Genomic DNA, 15,631 nt, shown 5'->3' with positions numbered 1-15,631 from the left:
CTGAGCTGGGTGGTTTGGTCATGGAGCTTCCATCGTCCTTCTGAACGACATCATCGGCACAAACTTCGGGTAGAATGTGTTAAGATATGTGCTGACTCGAGTGTTTTGGGATTCAGCAAGTGATTGTGTATTCAGACTTCCAGTTAGTTCTCTTTCCACTAAGCAGTCTACAAATAGTAGTTGACTAAGTCTGTTTTCAAAAGTGTATTTTATGTGAGCTAAAAAAGTGTGTATCAGCTTGGAAAAATTTCTCAGGAGAGTCTTTTCTGGGATGACGAAAGTGTCGTCTACATATGTGGTCCGAATGTATGGTCTGATTGCATTAGCAGAATATGCGTCTCTATATGGGACATGATCAAATTAACGGCAGTTGGCAACATAAGTGGTCCCATGGCTACCCCGCTCGTTTGTGTATACGAAGTCCCCTCGAACATAAATGTCGAATTCAAACGGTTTGAAGAATTTTATAAGGCTGATGTTTAATGAGCATATGTTGTTAAACCATTAATATAATTTAGGCATGTCAATCGACTGAGTATATCAAAATACAACATAGCTTACCATCGTTTTGTTTTGAATAATGATTAAATTCGAAGTTTTTTATTTGATATCATAATAGCCTTTAGTGGTAATGTGTAAGTTATTTTGAGACGGTATCAATATACCTCTTAGATATTTAGATAGAGTATATGTTGGAGTGTTTGTGTATCTTAGTGGTATATCAGGCATATTAGTTGGTGAGGAATGTATCAAAAATTCACTTCCCATCTGTTGATTCGAAAAGCTTGTTTCATATACATTTATCTGTAGACATCGAATCATGTTCATCCTGTTTGGCTGGCGTTAGTGTCCTGTTAAGCTCCATGACAGTAACAGAATCAATCTATCGGGTTCCCATTCATAATCATTTGTGTTCTGCTGGATTAGAAAGCTCCATCAAACAGAGAAGTCAGTGTGTGAAATAATATCTTTACATAATCTCTACCTACGGCTCGACAGATCCCAGCCCAGTTGCAACCAACTAGTTAAATAATCTCAAGAAACTCCGTTCGATAGATATTATGCTACTAGCCAGAAATCCGAATGAATAGGTTAAGCGTCTAGGTTTAGGGAATAATCGCTTGGGTGGTCAATAGTTTTTGGTTGTATGTCTAATAATGACCGTCTTAGGTAGATTTGCGCAGAAGATAACCTATTTCTCGCTAGCACCAACTTTCAACAAAGTCATCGTCGGTGGGCTGTCTGGTACCCTCTATTCGTAACTCAGGGATGGACTAATTGGGCACATTGCAATTAGCTACTGCTGCCATCGTTGTATACAGGAATATCGTTCATTTTGGAGCACCCACCTGGACTCTGACTATGCTTCTGGCTTGCACCAATGTAACCTCGCGTTCCGGTGGTTAAAAAATTCATCTTCATAAACCGTTTGATGTAAGTGTATTGGCTTCATCTTCTTTTGCAACCAAATATCAAACCAAGCTAGGAGCTGTTCAGCTGGTCTACTGCCCCAACTATGCCAATCTGACTGGCCTGTTCTCTGTCGCCTTATTTATATTTATTTATTTAAACACATAAATATTGGTACAAGGAAGCACCAGATACATATGCGCCTCACAAATCTCATTCGATTTGTGTGAGGGCTGTGATACTGCCCAGGTGCCCAGACTGAAGCTGATGGTTTTCTTAGGGGCCCACACCCGGAGCCTTTGACCTAAAGGTCTAGTCCACAAGGCAGTGGAGCATCGTAAGGAGATACAGTCCCATGGTAGCCGGTGACCAACAGTTGGTTCATACGTCATTCGTTCCTTCAGGATACTGGAGCCCATGTGCACCATTGGTTTGGAATGAGGGTTTTCTAACTCCCCTAGGTGGAATTTCCGTGTCCACCAACCCGGTTAAAGCGCCGGACATTCGCTTTTCGTCCTCTCACTTTTGTGAACAACACCCCCGCCACGAGAAGGCAGTGAGTAGGACTTCCCTGGCAGAGGCTATATATTCGCGTGGCCATATGAGAGCATTTCGAGAGGGAGAGCAGACTCTCCCCACTCTCGGCCGTACCAAGGCATTTGGGGGCCGGTGACGACTGATCCACCCAACGAGGTGGAGGTCATCAAGGAACTCCAAAGTCTGAAGCTCCATGAATCATCTAGGAGAGATATCCTACTCCTAAACTTTTTTTAAGGAAGGTGGCAAACGTTTGGTCCAGAAACTGGCTGGTTTATTTTGAAAGGTTTGAGAATTAAGGAGTGCTCCAACATTCGGCTGACTGACAAAAATTCAGTCTTCCAAACTCCTTGACTAGCATCGTGCCTGGGATTCCTTTTTCTCCCCCTAAGTCTAAGATATTGTTTCAAGAGTATTCTGCATCAAACCCTTGATTAGTGATAGGAAAGGGTGTACTTAGATGGAATTGTCATCTCACTTGTCTTGTAGATCTCATCAGTCAAGATGTGTTACTGGTTGATAAAATCTTAGGTTAGGTGTAAATAGCTCGTTAGGTTTCTGTCAGCTCACACTACCAGTGTTACGTTCAAGATGAATCTGTTTGTATTAAGGTGGGAGAATGCTACTCAACATCTTTTTTTCTGTAGTACCTTTAACATGTAAAACCACTAAAAGTAGATGCGAGTAATTCTCATCCATTCAATCATATATGTTTCTAACAATTACTCTCAAATATTGAATTCACTAATTAAGCAGTGTTTGACGGAACCTATTAAATAAAGGTGATGAGTCGATAATAGTATTCTGAATCTTAGTTGACTAAAACGGTTATAAAATGTGTTTTGTATGTCCAGTCACCATTTACCGTTGCCCAAAATGTCAGATTCGTTTTTAGTGGGCTACAAAATGCATAGAACAAACGAATTATATCATGAGGTTGTTGGTCATGCCCGAAGGTGCAGGTTTTTCCTCTGAAGTCTGAGAGATTTCCGTAATCTGAGATTGTGAACCAAGAATGACCGTTGGATTATCCACCATTTGGCATATGTTAAATTTTAAACTTGATATCATGTAATTCTCATTGGTCGGTTTTGTTTGTATCTTTCGGTTTTCTCGATTTTAGATTCTCACTGCTTTAGAGATCGTTATTTTCACGTCGAATTTTCCATTCTCTACGTCTTTATCCGGTGTAGATCTTATACTGAATCACATTTGTACTGTCCTTCCGTTTGTAGATTGGTATTTTATCCACCAAATAAAATTTAACGTAATTCAACCTTAACGTGCAGTGTTATGAACCAGACTGTTGCAAAGACTTATGCAGGCCACCCAGTTTCCTGTCCACTCCAGACTGTAACTGATATGTTAAAGCAGAACTTCATCAGCACATCGATGATGAAATGGATGGTCCACTGTGGGACTATTGCTCATCAACTGTGTTGTTAATAATTTGACTCCGAAAAAATCTCGGCTCCTTCTAGCGATGAAAGCATTATAGGGAACTTAAGTTTTGGGTTGTCCTTAGGAATGTGGTGTAAATATAGGATTTATAGTTAAAGTTTGTGTTTGAAGTTATGGTGTGTAATTAAGGTTCAGGGTTGGGATTCTGTTTCACGTCCTAATTCTAAACTTATCTAACAAGCCGTACTCTCGACAGATATATAGTGGTTAGCTGTCCATTGTTGGTTACCAGTTTATTCACTTTGACTCCCGGTTATATTGCTAATACAGTCTTTAAATTCAACACTGCAAGGTCCTGGTATGACTTTATTTTGAAACAACTCAATTGTTTTCGGGCCATCATAGCGAAAAACTCCTCTACCGTCAGCATATCATGTCATTTATTAGCTACATGTATGATAGTAAAACACTTGTAACCTACTTCCCGATTACTCTCTTTCAGGTGCTCTTTCATTATTCTCAACTAGTTTTCTTATTCAGTTGTGCATACCGTCCAAGCGCCGTCTTGGTGCATGTTTTTCGTGCCAAATTTTGCTTTTAGTTCACGGTAAGATAGCATTTTGAAAGATAATCTTACTTAGGCTGTTTTTACTTCATATGCTTGGGCAGTCATGCTACTTAAGTTCATTTCGCCAGCTTCCTGTTATAGCTATTTGTGGAGCCACTGGGACTGGAAAATCAAAACTAGCAGTAAATCTCGCTAACGTTTTCGGAGGTGAGGTCGTCAATTTCGATGCCCTTCAATTGTATAGTGGGATCGATATTGCAACAAACAAGGTGAGTTTTGGTTTTTTTTAGATTTGCTTCGTTTTGAATTTCAGGGAGAGTAGAAATAAACTAACAGTTTAGTCACTGATAATATTGTGGTGTAAGTATTGTAACTTGAAGGATTCTCCTGATTTAGTAGTGATTCAGTGCCGTAGTATTATTTCCAGCCATGTGTAATGTCAAAGAGATGGGGTTGTCATGCAGAATAACCAACGTAATTATGCAGTGTTAGAAATTTTAACTCAGTAGTTAGATTCCTGATCTTTTCATGTGATTTCCCTGTTGATCAATGGAATAGCTTTAAATTTAATTACTTTAAAGGTGTGTATAAAATCGGTGTAAAATACCCAGAAGTCTTAGCATTGTGGCTTTGAATTAATTCTCACATTCGAATTCTGCCTCACTGACATGGTTCGGGTTGCCGAGTAGTATCTTTCACCATCAAACAGGAAGCAGGACTCTAACTGCAATAAATAATCATACAATTCATTATTAAGCTTACAAATTACAGAAATAATATTCGTATAATGGAGGTATATAGTACTGACCATTTCATACGTAATCACTTACTAGTTTATTTGCTAACAGAAATGTCGTATGAAGCTTTTTTTATTCTAGATACCTAAGTCTCTAGGTTCCTACTACTATGCTAAGACTAGTCTCACTTGTACATTTAAAAAAAGTGTGGCTATATTCAGATATCGGTATCTTCACCGTTTACTAGCATTCGTTGATTGAAAGGGTTCGCTGCAAATCAAGTAAGGAAACGTAACCAATTAAATAATCACTTTATTCAAGATTGTGGATTCATCTTGACACGCTTTTCAAAAACTTCATACCAATCAGATATTTAGTTAGACTTAGAAGTTATATTAGTTCCCAAAAGCCAGACGTAATATCAGTGGATGTAATACCTAATCATTTTCACTTATTTATTTGAACATAAATATTGGTGCTGTGGTGTTGGCTACTTATATCTACATAAGTAGTGTATAACGATGGTCAGGCATTGAATGTATTTCAGTAGAAAGTCGGTAAGGAAAAAACGAGAACGGAATGCAATTGCTATGAAAATGCATAAACAATGAAATCAGAGACGATGGATTGATATTTGCGGAAGGAACAGTCAAAATTGAGACAATTGATTGATAGTTTGCAAATTAACTGTTTACTGTATGGTTGTCAGATTTTAGTGAGATAGTTTGTAATTTGCGCTTAAATACATTCGGTTGTCCTCATTCGTTTTCTTGTTCACTACAGTGCGTCATACAATAACAATGAGGTTGTGAAGAAATAAAGGATGTAAAGTGCGTATAATAAAAGAGGACAACAATGAACAGGAAGTAGTGTGAGTGAAATAGTAATGATAATAATGGAGGAAACAGTTCAGTTAAAAAAATAGAACCCGAAAAAATTTCCGTTAAAGAAGTTACGTTTACTTTTACGAAGAGAGTAAAAGAAAGTCGTAGTAGGATCGCCGCTGGTTTGTATTCTGAGCCATGTCTGAGAACGTCTGTAGCCAGAGTTGTATCATCTCTAGGACCACAACCAGGGAGTCGTGAAGGACCAATAGAAGCCAGTCTTGTTCGGCTTTCTTTCATACCACAGCACCATGTTATACACTGACCACCTCTGCTTTTTCCAACCAGTCTCAGTGTCAGCAAGTAATGCAAGATGTGGAATTCTCTGGGACGACATTCGTAGGATCCGTCCAAGCCACCGAAGTCAGTGTTCTAAGATAGCGACACTAATTAAATCACCGTCGCTGTGTCAGAATACGTTGCCAAACCTCTGCATTACTAACATAGTGTTGTCACTGGACGTTAGCAATCCTTCAGAGACAACGATGAACAAACACATAGAGTTTTCTAACATCCTCATCTTGGAGAAGCCAGGTGTCATAAACATGGAGGAAAACTGCTCCCACCTAATACAGATTACGATCCCAATTTTATTTTCATTCTTTGGAAAATTAAATTTTTCTTGACAGACCGTTTATAAAAGCAAGGTTATTTAATTAGTGCTCTCTCTTAATTTTCATTATAGATATCACATGTTGAGTGTTTAGGTGTCCCACACCATCTTATAGGGATCTATCCTCCAGAATTTGGACATAGATATGATGTTCATTCATATCGAGACATTTGTTTACCTCTGATTGAAAATATAAGAAATATCAGGAAAAAGTTACCTATTCTTGTTGGTGGGACTCATTATTATTTGGAAGCTATTTTATGGGAGGATTTTCTAGCTTCAAAACATGCTAATCTGTTAATTACACTAGTAATTATATATATATATATATATATATATATATATATATATATATATATACTTGTTAAGAACATTCCTTTTACCTTTCATTTGTCTAGTTCACCTTTTTTGTATATAAATGCCTTTAAGAAGTATGTGTGTGATCACAATGTTCGAAATGTATTGCGCTGATATATTACATATTTCTGATTATCTCCTCATTACAGTATCCAAATTTATCAAGGAGACTAGTTGCTTTAAAATTGATAGTTCGAAGTGTTCATAAGTATTTTCCATTTACAATTCTTTGCATCTACTTCATAAAATTTAATGTAATCAGATAGTGACCGATGATGTAGTGTATTTCCTAATTCCAACTAAAACTTGCATTCGGATTGTACACTATGGTCACCAAGCAAAAGGACTTGATGTGGCAATCGGTTGTTTTGTATCGCGAGTTAGGAGGAGTTAGCTTCACTTAAATCGTTCATGGGACTAGTAAGTTGTTGATAACATCTCTAACCGCAGAAGAAAATTATTAGGGTTCGAACCCTTGAAATAAAATTTTCTTTTGGAATTAGAAAGCCATCCCTTTAAATGATGATTTATGTGGCGCATATATATGTATTTGGTGCCGCCTTGTGCCAATGTTTATGTGTTTAAATAAGTAACAGGTTCCTTTAGAACTCAGTCAGTCAGTCACAACGTAGAACTTCGTACGTACGTACATCAGTTCGAGTTGCCATACAACATAAGCACAGAGATGTATTTGTCGATTCAAATCCCATAGTGGTAGAAGTAGTAAGAGTATAAGCAGTAATCCGAAAGATTATGGTTTGAAGATGTTATTCAAGAAGTATAATCCAGTGAAATAAATTTGGAAAGAGAAAAAAGATAGAGACATAAAGAATTCAGATTATTAGAATTTGGTAGAACACAAAGAGTGGATGCACCTTCGCCATTGTAAACGATTTTGAGCCATGTCACTCAAGGTCTCTAACCATCGGTTGTTATCATCTCGCGGATCCCAACCAGGTAGTCTACACCGACCAACATGGCTCAGTCCACTTGTCAGTGACTTCATGGATTTATGTCACGTTTTGGTCTGGCCGCCCCTAGCTTTCTTCCAACCTACTCCTACACCATAAAACATTGCACATCGGGGCAGTCGGTGGTTGGGCATACGTAACACGTGTCCCAGCCATCTCAACTGATGAAGTTTCACTACTTCATCAATCGATTTGACATCCTTACCTAGTACCCGTTTCCTACAACTGCATTACATACCCGATGGTCCCAGGATATACGAGCAATACTTCGAAGACACCTATGATCGAATACTAGTAGCCTACGAATATCCTCTACTCTTATCGGCCATGTTTCACTACCATAAAGTAGGAAGGAACAAACTGGTGCACAGTAAACCCGTCCTTTGTTTGCTAGACGGATATCTCGCATAAGTCTGAAGAGTTGTCTGCTGTTGTCTATTGCCGCTGCCTTATCCATCTATCTTGCTTTCGCTACCCACCACTGTTCGCGATCATTGCGTAGGCTTCTTATTAGCCTGCGCTTAAGTTGACTCCGCTCTTCATTATGTTCAGAGCCAGATGGGATGCTATACCTACGTCAGCGAGGCCACGGGAAGCAGCATCAGGGCTTCCAGATACACGAAGTGTGAATCGAGTTGGTTCTTTATTTTGATATGGGAAGTCAGATGAATGACGCTACTTTGATTCTGTATGCGCGATTTGGAGACGCAGTACTCATCGATGGTGTGAGATTCTAAAGTCCTAGATAAGGAGGCCTGTTGTCCTATTTGGCACAATGTTAGGACATTAAAAGTTCCTACATGTAGTTTAGAGCGTGGTTTCAGGAGACCAAGAATAACGTTTCGCGTACTCGAATCGTTTGCCCTAGCGGTGTGAGGTGATAAAAGGACGTGAGAAGGGTTAGTCGTGGAGATAAGAAAGTTATTAGGAGGTGTAGGAAGGATTTGAATGTGACCAACTTGGTCTCGTGTGCAGTTACTGGTATGAGGGCTAATATCACTTCCCGGCTGCCCACACCGTGGAAGGGTATTTCTTGAGGGACCTGAAAAGGAAGTTGGATTGGTGTTGGTCCTAACGATCTGGGAGCGTGACCACAGTGCCCAAGGGACAACTGCTTGAGGCCGGTCACGCACGGCCTTTTTGTGGGGGATTTTCGGCATGTTAGCCCCGTTTTTCAAAGGGCCTTACCGCCGGAGACGGAAATCCATAAGGTACGGTGAGGCGTGACGTTTTGAGAGTCGACCTTTTCTAACCCCTTCCTTCCTTGTGAGAAGGCAGCATCGCTGTTATGCTGGTTGTCCGAGGGAAACACCTTACTGACGTTACACCTCTGTACAGTCAGCAGTACGACTTCGCCCTCAGGCCTTGAGTTGCTGCTTTTAGTCTTACCGTTCTCCAGTCGACCTGCCTGGCATGGTAGAACCTACAGGAACATACGTTTCAGCCAATATAGCTCGATTGGTTCATCACGATAGGCAAGCCCGACCACCACGTCAATGTATCAGCTACGGTCAGGAGTTAGTTATTCTTTTTCATTTGTTTTTGTTTATTGTAAATGTATGTGTGAAATCGCACCACCGTGCATTTTTTTTATCATTTTCTTACTTGATAAAGCTTTTCTGAAATTACGTGGTTTAAATGTTCATTTGGCTAATGCCACAGTATATTGTGCTATTGAATGAATAATCGTCATAGCATCCTCATTGTTTGCTAATGTTAACTGTAACTCAGTGATCGGGATAATCTCATTGTTTGCTCAAATACTATTCATTATTTTGAAAGTTAGTGTTTTGTAATTCTCTGAACTATAGAGTAAATTATATTCCATCCTTTTCGTATTTTCATTGTTTCAGCGAAGTTTCTTTTATGCATCCATCGGAATGCTATGATCTTTTGCGTACTCTAAAACCAGATGTAGCCGCACAGTTGCATCCGAATAATGTTCGTAAAGTAAAGAAAGCACTTCTCGATGTTCTGAGAGAATCTGTTCAAACTAAAACACAAACTGAATTGAATGAATATATAGAAAATGCAGATTTAGAAAAACAAGTGTTAAATCGATCTATTAAACCTCGATATCCTGGAGGGTCGCTCATATTATGGCTGGACTGTGCTTCCGACGTTTTGAATACTCAATTGAATAAGCGGGTGAATAAAATGTTGGATTCCGGGTTAGTCGATGAACTGGACACTTTTCTTAATAAGGTGGATGTTTTGCCACCTAGATTCAGTGAGACTGAAACATCTGATGCGCCTGGTAAGAAAAAAGTTCTTTTGGATATAATTTTTTTGATTTGATTACTGATGGTTTGGACTATCCCGCTTTTGATATTTTGTCTGAAACTTGATCAGTCTTAGTTCGCATATGTGGATTCTGTGCAGATCGCTTCGATGTAGCCAAGATGACACACATTTATATAGAATGTTCAAAAATAAAGAATATTTGAGTGAATAATTGTTTTCAATAACTTTGTCATCAGGCTCTGCAGTCCATAATTACGATATTTTACAGGGGCCAAAATAAGGCATCCATTAATGAATTTGACGATGTTATATGTTAAAAATGGTGAACGTTTGTATCTGTTACGATATATATACTTCAAAATTGTGTTGTTTGTAAATTAGAAAGGTCAGAATGATTTAAAGTGTCAAATCACGATCAGTATAATAGTAATATAATAAAATGAAAATGAGAAATAATCGTGTGAATAAAGTGCATAGTAGGAGAAATTCATCTTGTTAGTCGAAGTAAGGTAATTATGGTAAAAAGTAATTCATGTGAATTGGAAAGATGGATGTTCAGGTTAAGAAAGATATAAACACAAAAGGAGTTGGGAGGGGGATAAGAGGTTTATAATGTCTAGTTTAGGTATTTGGTAATCCAGTCGTGGACCAAGGTAAACAGAGAGGTTAGATATATCTCCTTTGAATGCATAAGTTCGGTTTTCTGGAGTTGATCTAAATGGCTTCAGATATGTAGAGTAGTTGTAATCTAGCCCCTTCAGGTAGATTCTTTGTAACTTGATGTAAAACAAAGAAAGCTTCATCCATTTTAATATGATGTTCACTATCTACCAAGTGAGAAAGAATGGTACTGTTAATCGATTTAATGATTTCTTTTTCCCAACCACGTTGGTAGATGTTCATGAATACACAAGTATAAAACCCTCTGAGTATGGCCTATGTAACTAGCTCCAGCGGAGGAGCCCATCATTGGTAACCTATCCTTGATTTTAAATAAATAATATATTTGTAATATCCCAATGAGTAGAAAAATTAGATTTTCTGACGTTTCGTGACTCAGTGTAAGCCACTTCTTCAGAGAATAAATAACCAAATTAACATTAATCCAAGTTTAAATAGTACAACGGAACAATCCAAGAATATTAGATGATCAATCAAAAACAGGTCTGAATAAATCACTGTCACGTCATTTCATTTCGGTCAAGGTGATTCATAAGCGACATGTATGTAATTTTGTGTGTATGTATGCACTGTTAATATATACACTTTCATCTCACATCAAATTCACGAATGAGAATGAAAATGAACATGGAGAGCTACCTTTCTTAGATTGCCTAGTGAAAAGAAATATAAATGGAGTTCTAAATTTATCCATCTATCGAAAGCCCACACACTCCAATCGTTACATCGACTTCCATTCAGCACATCCTTTCAGTGCTAAAATCTCGTTAGCCTTAAATCTTTTTAGATGAGCCAACAAGATCATCTCTTCAGAAGAGGACAAACAAAAAGAACAAAATAATGTGATTAGCATCTTACAATTTAATAATTTTCCTATGAAGATTATTAGAAGTATATTAAAACAAGACAATTCAGTACGCAATAATAGTAATAATAATTCGAATGAAATGCCATGGATTGGTACTGCAGTTTTACCATACCGTCATGGCACAACTGAAGAACTCCAAAGGATCTTAAGACAACACAGAATTAAAGTATATTACAAAACAACTAACACACTTCGAAATACTTTAGTTCGATTAAAAGAAAAAAATACCATTCATGTCTACACAGAACTGCGTCTACAAATTAGGTTGTGTCGATTGTGATGCCTTCTATATTGGAGAGTCATCTCGCGAAATCTTAACTCGCGCCAAAGAACATATCAGGTACACAAAGAAACCTCCTAATAATCCTGTAGAATTAGATAGACTTCAGATTAAGTCAGCAATGGCAGTTCACGCCATTTTCAACAGTCATCAAATTGATTTCGAAAACATCAAAATACTACAGAAAGGTTTTTCCAACTACAAAGAAAGAAGAGTAGCTGAAGCTTTCCATATAATGCTTAATCCCACAGCTCTCAATAGAAAGGAAGGCCTTACCATACAGCCTACTTGGACCATCTATCCTAGTCACTCAGTCTGATATTATTTACAATTTCACACCATTACATTACAAATTAAACTCTATCCTTTGTTATTATAAAGGTCACACAGTTTTCATTATTAACAGTGCATACATACACACAAAATTACATACATGTCGCTTATGAATCACCTTGACCGAAATGAAATGACGTGACAGTGATTTATTCAGACCTGTTTTTGATTGATCATCTAATATTCTTTGATTGTTCCGTTGTACTATTTAAACTTGGATTAATGTTAATTTGGTTATTTATTCTCTGAAGAAGTGGCTTACACTGAGTCACGAAACGTCAGAAAATCTAATTTTTCTACTCATTGGGATATTACAAATATATTATTTATTTAAAACAATCTACCCAATGCTCAATTTATTCAAAATTATCAAATCAAGACTTGGTAATGATACCTACTATCCTTGATTTGTTGTGTAAGTACTGGTTTGGTTGGAAAAATTACGTGTAACTTGACGGCGTGGAGCGCCCTTTCAATAGATGTCTATCTATTAATAGATAGATAAACTCAAAAACATAACGAAATAACAGCTATCCACGGAATGCAGTGGACAACTTGGATGCAACTAAACGATTTGGACTTTGCAGATGACCTGGCCCTTCTATCCCATACAAACGAACAAATGCAGGTGAAAGCAACCAGTGTAGCAGCAGTCTATGCATCAGTAGACCTCAACATACGCAAGGGAAAAAGCAAGATCCTAAAATACAACACAGAGAACACCAACCCAATCACGTTTGATGAAGAAACTCTAGAAGAGGTGGAAATATTCACGTACCTGTTCAGCATCATCGATGAACAAGGAGGATCTGGCACAAATAAATCGTTTTCTATTTTATGCTAAACTCCCTATATAAATATTCGTGTAAATAGATGGTTTATTTTGCAGCAAAGCATTTATTCTGGAGCGTTTCTCTCATGTACCCACTCATATTTAACGAATTACTAACAGCTACTTGTCCGAAATTTACATGATCACTATTCTTTACATATTAAAAGGATTTCTGATAACCATTCATATGTATTAGCGGTTTTACTAAATCCTTTCACGGTTAAACATTAATAAGGTCGAGAAAATCTCCCCGTAACTAAATAAACCTTATTAATTTTAGGCAGACTAACTGGAATACTGGTTTGAATTCTTCCTCGCTTGATGAAAAAACTCTAGAAGAGATGGAAACATCCCCGTACCTGTTCAGCATCATCGATGAAGAAGGAGGATCTGGTGCAGACTTGAAGACGATGATTGGCCAAACAATGGCAGGATTTCTACAATCGAAGAACATATGGAACTCAAAACAACTGTCACCCAATATCAAGGTGAGAATCATCAATACGAACGTCAAGACAGTTAGTTCTACTGTACAAACCTGAAACATGGGGAACTACTACATCCATAGTCAAGAATGTACAAGTATTTATAAACATTTGTCTACGCAAAATACTCAACATTCACTAACCGGATACCATCAACAACAGCGTTTTATGGGAGAGGACAAACCAGCTTCCCACTGAAGAGGAAATTAGGAAAAGACTTTGTGAATGGTTAGGACATATATTGAGGAAATCATCAAACTGCATCACGAGGCAATCGCTAACTTAGAATCCCGAAGGGAGGCGGAAAAGAGGAAGGCCAAAGAACACATTACGCCGGGAAATAGAATCAGATATGGGAAGGATGAATGTTAACTGGAAAGGATTGCCCAGGACAGGGTTGGATGGAGAATGCTGGTGTGCGGCCTATGCTCCTCTACGAGGGATAACAGGTGTAAGTAGTAAGTAAGATAATCTTGTCAGAAAGTTCTTATTAGAAGATATTAAAAAAGAAGAAACCGTGACTCGGTTAGTACAGAGATTCTGTATCTGAAACTGGACTTTAAAGGGAACGTAGGAGGTGACATTTTAACACGTCGATTCAAAAGATATGTTATATATCGATTAACCAAGTATATTTACAGCTGTTATATTAGGTTTAGTTTAATTTTACAGTATTTCTGCTTTTTGAGCGTTCTTATTAGATGGAAACCATCACTGTTTCAGGGATATTATCTCGATTATTCTAAATAGATTACCATTGTCAGCTTTATTGGTAAGCAACATTAGGAGATGTAGTCCCATGGTAGCCGATGACCAACAATACGCCTTTTGTTCCTCCGAGATCCTGGAGCCCATGTGCACCATTGGTTTGTAGTTAGGGTTTTCAAACTCCCGTACATGGATCCTCCATATCCATCTTTCCGGTTAAAGTGCCAGACATTCGCTTTTTGTCCTTTCAGACAACTGTTGATAAAAACCTGTATCTTATGGATGATGGTTTTCGTAGTTCTCCAGGTTTCCGCCCCACACAGTGTAGCTGTCCTGACATTGGTATTGAAAATTCTGATCTTAGTGTTTGGTGACAGATAGTTGTTTTGAGTTGCAGATGTTCTTCAGTTGTAAATTTGCTGCTCTTGCTTTGCTGATTCGCGTCTTCACATCTGCATCAGATCCACCATGTTCATCAATGACGCTGCCCAGATATGTAAAGGTTTTCACATCCTCCAAAGCTTCTCCGTCAAGTGCAATTCGATTGTATCAGAGAGTCTTGCTTTTCCCTTTGTGTATATTAAGACCTACTGCTGGTGAGACTGCTACTACACTGGTCGTTTTCTCCTGCATTTGTTGTTGCGTGTGTGATAAAAGACTCAGATGATCTGCTAAGTCTGAATCGTCCAGCTGCATCTTATCTGTCCACTGTACCCCGTGCTTCCTTCTAGATGTTGACGTCTTCATGACCCAGTCGATCACCAGGAGAAAGAGAAAGGGTGAGAGTAAGCAACCTTTCCAGTTTGTTGAAAACACAGGTTTGCAAACCTCTTATCATTTTCGTTCATTTTCCCAGTCCATGTCGTCCCATGATGTCTTCGTATCCAGTGTTGTCCATTCCAACCTTGGCATTTAAATCTCCCATCGGAATGGTCAAGTCGTTTGTTGGGCACTTCTCGACGATTGACTGCAGTCTATCGTAGAATTGATCTTTAACGTCTTCATTTTAGTCGTTGGTAGTCTCATAGCATTGATGACGTTCATTATAGTGCTCTCTTTCTTTGTTTTGAAGGAGGCTTTGATGATCCTTAGTCCATGAGATTCCCATCCTATAAGTGATTTTTGTGTTTGTTTGCATCAGTGCAACTCCTTGTGTATGTAGAGCATTTTCTTGTTCATGACCGGAGTATAACAGAAGCTCTCCTGAAGATAGTCGTTGTTGTCCAACCTGTGTCCAATGTGTTTCACTGATTTCAAACACCTCCAGTTTGTATCTTTTGGTTTCTGCAGCAATTTGGATGGTTCTTTCGGTCTCCCACATTGTAGGAGCATTCCATGTACTTATATAAATTGTTGCTCTGGTTGTCAGAAGGTGCATCGGCCTCGTGACTTCCGAAGGAACTCGGCTTTCATCATGAGACGTCCTAATTATTCCTTGAAATCGGAGGGCAGAGTTTAAATGGTTTGAATAATTTTTTCTGGTTAGTGTTTTTTTAGCGAATTGGTTTCCTACGGGATGGGGTCGCTAACCTCATGCCCAACCCTCCTCCTTTACCCGGACTTGGGACCGGCAGTAACTCTTGAAGAGCTACAGGCGGAGTTGATGATGATGATCGATATATATTCATGTGCTGGTAAACACGAGTAAATGAATAGTATTAAAGCTGTGTACAATCAGTATTACTGTTGCTAACCTTACCACTTCTGGTTTTATGAATTTTT

General features: G+C 38.4%; 1 protein-coding gene across 1 annotated transcript; it reads left to right on the top strand.

Annotated features, from left to right (window-relative positions):
* Positions 1-9,344: 9,344 nt before the first annotated feature.
* Positions 9,345-9,776, top strand: Smp_118990 (tRNA delta(2)-isopentenylpyrophosphate transferase-related; the record flags this gene model as incomplete). The annotated part of the gene is made up of 1 exon (XM_018795123.1): positions 9,345-9,776. One exon carries the CDS (start codon positions 9,345-9,347, stop codon positions 9,774-9,776), a length of 432 nt encoding a protein of 143 aa, XP_018649467.1.
* Between the last annotated feature and the right edge of the window lie 5,855 nt (positions 9,777-15,631).

The sequence above is a fragment of the Schistosoma mansoni genome, chromosome 1, assembly GCF_000237925.1.
Source record: "Schistosoma mansoni strain Puerto Rico chromosome 1, complete genome".
NCBI lineage: Eukaryota > Metazoa > Platyhelminthes > Trematoda > Strigeidida > Schistosomatidae > Schistosoma > Schistosoma mansoni.
The sequence above is the reverse complement of the archived record's forward strand: the minus strand, read 5'-3'. Positions and strand labels throughout refer to the sequence as shown.